This window comes from Lupinus angustifolius, chromosome LG10 (genome assembly GCF_001865875.1).
Source record: "Lupinus angustifolius cultivar Tanjil chromosome LG10, LupAngTanjil_v1.0, whole genome shotgun sequence".
In the NCBI taxonomy this organism is placed as follows: domain Eukaryota; kingdom Viridiplantae; phylum Streptophyta; class Magnoliopsida; order Fabales; family Fabaceae; genus Lupinus; species Lupinus angustifolius.
In genome coordinates this window covers 16073792-16080761 of record NC_032018.1, presented here as the reverse complement: position 1 = coordinate 16080761, position 6970 = coordinate 16073792, and the positions used below count along the sequence as shown (strand labels likewise).

General features: G+C 35.1%; 1 protein-coding gene across 1 annotated transcript; it reads right to left on the bottom strand.

The window, feature by feature from the left end:
• Nucleotides 620–6644, bottom strand: LOC109358635. Its single transcript, XM_019602987.1, has 13 exons — nt 6324–6644; nt 5747–5885; nt 5466–5602; nt 5161–5362; nt 4842–5080; nt 4584–4695; nt 4207–4351; nt 3662–3807; nt 3177–3349; nt 2704–3084; nt 2574–2629; nt 2255–2457; nt 620–2128 (listed from the first exon to the last, which is right to left on the bottom strand). The coding sequence occupies exons 1-13, from the start codon at nt 6534–6536 to the stop codon at nt 852–854; spliced, it is 3423 nt and encodes a 1140-aa protein (XP_019458532.1). The 5' UTR covers nt 6537–6644; the 3' UTR covers nt 620–851.

Sequence of the window (6970 nt, the reverse complement as noted above, 5' to 3'; positions counted from 1 at the left end):
GTATATCTATACATCTATACTATTACATAAAGTCAAATGACAGTTTTTTAAACTACTAATTTCATTTTCACCATAAAAAAATAATTGAAATTTACAACTTTACTAAGACAATTCTAAATAGTTACTAAGAACTAAGAAGATTATAGAAAACATGAGAGAGGACTTACATGTAGTTTTAAAGGTGTAATTTTCATATTCTGCATGGGTTTTTCTTTGCACAGTTAGATGAGACTTTGGGAGACGCGTACGATAAATGACAGAATTAGCCAATTTGGCCATAATTATGATTATACTAGATAAAGACATAAATCATATGTCCCAAACGGTGTCTCATTCCATGTCTCGAGCCAATCAGAATGTGACACCGTTGGAGACAGGTGATCCATGTCTACTAGATAATAGACTATCTAAACCTTAGTGTTATGGTCATAATTGTACTTGTGACTAGCAATTTAAAACCATGATGCAATGATGTTAAATTTAGATTGGTATCTTGCATATTTGCATTTTGTATAAAAATTGGAAAATTCTTCTAAAGACAAATTCAATTGTACTATGTAGTGCCTCATGATTTCTTGAATAGCATGAACTGAAATGGAAATGTATATGCATTATGCAATAGTCTGAGAATATTTGAATCAGACAAATTTTCTACTGAGACAAACATTTGAAGTTGAAATTAGCATGTCTGAATATGCACATAAATTAAGAATAACATTAGGAGTAAGTTAAGGTCCTAAGACTATAGAAGAAGCTATACAAGCGATTACCCGAAAAAGATTAGCAATATGCATTTTGCAATAAGCACTTCTGGAGATCTTCCCCCATAGATCTTCAGTAACTCTTGTGTGTCAGTATCTTCGCTTTGGATTACCCCAATAGACTTCGTCGGATAAAGGTTTTCCGGTGTAGCTGGTACTTGCTTCACCCGCCGTGGCATCTCGGGAGAAGCTAGCTTTTGCAAGCTCTCTTAATATCTTTAGCTCATTTTTTAGTCCAGATTTCTGTCCCTTTAGCCATTTACCTTCCACTTCGATATTCACATTGGCAGGTGTTTCTGGGGTTACCGGATCTTTTCTTTCGACGACATTCGGGCTGGGTGTGCCTGGACTTAGCACCGGGACAACCGTTGCGCTCATGGCACTAATTGGACCCATATATCCTGCTCTATTTCTTCTATCAAATTCGGTTCCTGAACACATAGGATTAACCGAAAGCAAGTCAGTTTTCGGCTGGGAGAATGCCGTTATCACACTAGACCAATGCTTGCTTGGAAGGAAAGGAAGGATAAGTCCCTTGGAAGCAAATTTTAATCCTTGCCATAAAGAATTATTCTGAGGCTGAGAGAGTTTAATTAGTGAATGTACTATAGCATACCATTGATTGATAAGTTGAGCAATGAAAGTTAACAACAGAAGTACCAGCATAACCGATTCGCAAGTTTTCGATTCGACTAAATTTGAACCACTTCGAATGATGAATATACCAAACACACCTGCCTCACATAAGAGAGAAACACTTTCCACAACCTGGACTCCCCTGCTGATGTATGGTTTGATGGTAAATAGATAAATGAACTGTGTTAGTGTAATTATCAATGCGAAAATGCTTTGACTTGATTTTTCGGATGAGCAAGCTACAGATATTATTCCCAAACTAACTCTTCTTAATAAGTCAAGGATGATGTACAATACTCTCATGCAGCCGAACACCCTCTTGAGCTTCGGAATCTTGTTTTCCTCAATGCTGTCCTCTGAGTTGATTGCCTTCATTCTTCCGACCCTGCTTTGGCCACTTTCAGTCCATTTGGTTATGGTGTTTGGTTCATTTTGGTCACATGAGACATGCACTGGAGAACCCCTCCAATTATCGAAGAGAATACCGAAGCGTGAGAGGAAAGAAGATGGTAACCTCTCCCTATAAAACCAGTTTCCAGTTGTAGGCCTCCCAACTAAAAAGAACCATAACTTCATTCGCCATTCTTCATTCGTTACTTGCTTGAATTCTTTATACTGCGCGAAACTTCCAGAGGAGATTGCAATGGTAAGAAATAGAAATACTGATAAGATGAATGCAGCAGGGATTGCTAGCAACAACACCCCAGTGATGATTCCCCTTGTTGTACCACCTGCATATAAATGTAGTCTTAAAGGCTGAAAAAGTGTATACATGAATGTAGTGTTAAATCATCGGTTTTCGAAATCGTTTAAATACATGAAAGAAATTATATACAGTGTTAAAGTTAGTCTATTACCTTTTATTACAAATGTTGATGACTGAGAAATGCAAGGTAGAATGAGAATCAGAAGAAAGAACTCAAATCTAGGCATTGATAAAGTCCCTTGAGGTAGTTTTCCTGTTCTCCATCTTAGGAAAAGTATCATGAAAACATGAACTAAAATAAAAAACCCTCCTCCTATACCAAGCCAGAACAAGTTCATCTCCATTTCTTTCCACCTATTGATAAAAAACCTCTTCAATATAAACATTCTTAATCATGCAAATCAGAAAGCTTCTTCTTTCTGTTACTAGTGTAGTACAATGTTAAAATATGAAGGATATTGTAATGTTACCCTTTGTAGTTCTCCATTGCTTTGATGACATTGCTGGCAGAAATTGGTTCTCCTCTCTGCAAGGCAAATGGTTCAGCCGTAAACGAGTGTCTATTCATGAATATCTTCTTAAAAACAGTGTTATACTCACCAGGAAATAAGTGAAATATTCGATAGAACTGAGAGGTAGACCATAAAAGACATTTTTCGTACTTCGTTGATCATGAAACCAACCATATTTGGAGGTAATTTCAGTTGGAAATGATACTTTGTGTTCGATATACAAAGAGCTCATTAAGCCAGTTTGTTGGTGATCACTATTATAAGAATATTCTCCTACAGACAAGCCGTTAGTTCTCGTTGTAAGCTTCTCATTTTCGAGGGTTGTAGACGAATGGTCGTAATCTTCCCAAGGAAGCTTGTGGTGAGGTATGAGCCACCATAGGCCTCTTGTTGTCTCAGAATATTTGATAGGTTGGTTAGTTGAAAACCAACTTGTTAGTGCAAAAACTTGTAGGTGACCAACCATGCCCTATCAAATTTGTTCAATGTTATAGACATGACTAATATGTTAGAAGAACTTAAAGAAATTTATTCCATGTTATTATATTTTTATTTACTTACATGAAGATTCATTGAGGGGTTGGAAGCATGAGAGGTTGTACCACCCATGGCAAGCATGCTTATTGCTTCTAGATTTGCAGAGGAAAGACAAACGATAGCGGTTATCAACGATGTCGCTATTGTTCCGGCGCTGACAAATGAGTACAATGCAATGGAGATTGCAGGGATGGAATCTGAACATATGATATCAAATTGATAAGCTTTACATGCTAAAACTTGGTTAGAAGAAAACAGAAAAACTCTGAATAGTATTAGATTTGAGTATGAGATTCATGTATTAGATACATATTAATACTATTGATTCAGGTCAAGTAAACTAGTACTAGTCCAGCTCAATAAAATTACTTGCACAATAAGGCTTATAACATAATAAAATTCTTAATATTCAAATGTAAGACATAGTATAGTGTATTTGAAATGTATTATTATAGAGTTTAATAACAAAATATTGTAAAAGATTATGAAAGGAAAATAAATGTTCATACAATGTTTGATATTAAGTTGGTTAGATTCCAAATTTTCATTTCCTGAAATATCAGTTACCTTCCCTTCAGGAATGGTAACTGATACAACCTTCTGTGATACTGCTTGGATAGTCAATGAATATAGTGCTCTTGATAGTTCCTTTAACCTACATTGAAAAATAAAATGAAGAATTTAGTTATTATTTTAATCCTCTTGATAGTTCCTTTCAGTAATTTAAATTGCAGACTGCATCACCTGATGTGACTGTAATATTGCAGTTGTGGTGAGCGTCATAAACACATAACACCACCATTGTAATGTGATTCTGAATCACAATGATGGTCGTATTGGGCCGCAATTCAACCGCATTAGACCACATCAAGCCGTATCGAATTCAAAAATATTTTTTTAATCACAAAATAATTGACACCACAACAGTCGCAATGACCGCAATCACAATAACTGTAGTTGTTACCGCAACTGTGACCACAATCGCAATTTAAAACACTAGTTCCTTTACTCTAATGAATAATATGAATGTTAGTTTACTTCAATGTACACATGCCTTATCAATCTTCCTCCCAAGACTACTACCATTGAGGCCTCAAAACCAAATACTGGCTTTGTGAATTCAGCAATTATGTGGATGTTGGAATCCCTTGTTTCATTGGGAGAGCTTGTCCTTAGTACTACACTTGGTTTTGTCAAATCTATAAAAATCAAAAATATTTAGGAATCGGATTACATTTAAGGCTAAAGGTCTGTTTGCGAGATGGATTTTGGAAAAGAATGAAGGGATATAAAAGGTTTCAGAGTCATGAAATATACTTATAAAATAGTTCTGAAGTCTTCCATTTCTCTTCCTTCCCCTCCAAAATTGAACTCGAAAACGGAACCGAAAAGAATTAATTCTTAATATGGTAAGCCAAAAGTATAGCATACCATAAAGGAATGTGATAGGATCAACTGGAGAGACATGAGTGCCTGTCTTGCCAAGTATTGAAGTTGCTTGTAATTTGACTGTGATAATCTCAGTTCTTGAGATGTTCTTGAGCTACAAAATAAAGTCCAATAATAGAGAGGAACATGTTTGTGATTACTCTTGTTCATGTTCTGATTTTGTTAGTATTGGACTAATACCAATGTGCATAAGAAAAGAAAAAAAGCAGAAGTATATCAGATAACAATTCCATTGCTTACTTTAAAAGCAAATCGGCGTGTCTCGTTGCTTCTGCCATGGAATCGAGTTAAGGCGCCAGAGTTAACATTTAGCGCATTTCGAATTTGCTCCGTTGAATTTCTTAATGGAATGCTGAAGTCCAAAAAGATTATCAGGTCTTCTGGTTTGCTTGTTGCAACTATTGTTCTTGGGATGCTATTAATTTTCATCATAGAAGATGGAACAGATGTCCAAAAATCTACCATCACCGGCCTTCTATCTAAGATCGCCAATGTGAATGTCATAAGAATACTTGTTACACAAAAGGTTGAAAATTGAACTTTGTAATTAGAATCTCACCAAAGTGAATAATCAAAGTAGAATCATTAGTTCTCAAGAACTTGTTTCCAGCCTGATCAGAACAAGTATTGTCCTCGAGGGTGATTACGGCGCGCCCATGTATACTTTTCGAGGAGAGAATCACTTCAAGACTATACTTAACACCTGGTGTAGTAACTAGTAAAGAAGACACATCTACTTTGGCAGGACCAGCTACCATGACCTTAAATGTCAAACCATGATCAAAATATTGTCAACGATTTCGACGAAAACAATGAACAACATATGCATTTTATTGCCATGATTGTCAATAGAAACTAACTTACATCACAGATTGATGAGTTTACACATTTAAATCCACCTAGTCCAGTGCATGGTTCACTGAATGTGATATCAATTGTTACCCTTTTCGCATTCGTATACATTTGTTCACTAGTAATTGCTGCAGTTGGAGCTATTGTATCTATTCAATGAAAAATGGCACAATGGTTTTACTCAAGTTAGTATTTTGATAAGAAAATCAGGCTTATATGAATGAGAAGGAATGAAGTTTAGGAAATGTAATTTCTCTTCATTTTTTCAGTTACAAAAGAGAATGAATTCTTACCAATAAACCATGAGTAAAGTGATGAATTTCTTTCTCCTTTGTTTGTGGTGACATTGAGAAGAAAGTTATGTTCTTGGTTTTGAGTCAAGTTCCTCAACACTATGCCATTAGCCCCACAATGGTAAACTTTTCCATCAAGCTGTTTAAGCAAAATATCATCATCAACAAACTCGTGTCACAGTTAGGATCTCTTTGCGAGCTGGGTTTCGGAAATAAAAGGTGGAAAACGGGAGGCTTGGAAATCATGAAATACATTTTTGAGTTGACTTTGAAGTCTTCTATTTCTCTTCCTTCTTTTCCAAAACCCAACTTACAAACGGGTCATTGGTAAATGCAAATAAATATGTATTCGAAAACCAAAGCAAAACACTTTCTAAAACATTGGAAGGGAATTAGTATTTCAAATTAAATCCTATGCATACACAAAATGCACATCGCTACACGCCAACAACAACCAAACCTTAGTCGTGAGGTCAGCTACATGCATCGAACGACGTCACAATATTCTATCATATATCATATTTATCGACAAAACAATGTAATCGTATTAAAACGAAAGTTACATAGACTTGTATACCTGACATGAAAATGAACAACTACTTCTCTTGCATGCATTGGAACCATCCAATCTCTCAACTTGGAATCGAAAAACAGCATTAGAAGACTTAGACTGAGATAGTGGAACACTAATGAAATTAACCATAAGTGTTGATTCAGCTATGATTAAACATACACCAAAAACATTCAATGCAACAATAGCACATAGTTGAAGAAACCTTAGTGTAACCATAGTACCAGCTTATAGTACCATACATTAAGAGCCAAAAATCAATGGAAGAAAGAACAAAGGAAGAAGAATTTGAGTTGAGTGTATATGTAAGTAAATATAATGTAAATGGTAACATTACATTTATGTGGCTAATGTTTTATGAGTGCTATAAATATATGACATGATAGTAAAAGCTAAAGACAACTACCTCAACCATTATTGTCAGCCTCATAACTGCTTTTATGAATGGTTAACATAACTCATTAACTACCCCTTAGTTTGAATCAGGATATTTCCCGTACCGGAGAGACCAGTACCGAAAGAAATTGTGATATTTAGTATTAAAAAAAATTAAACGGTACAAATATTAAATTATTTTTAAATAAAAATTATAAATCATGAAATTAATCTGATCATATTTCAATATATTTTTCAATATTTGAGAGGATCTTAAC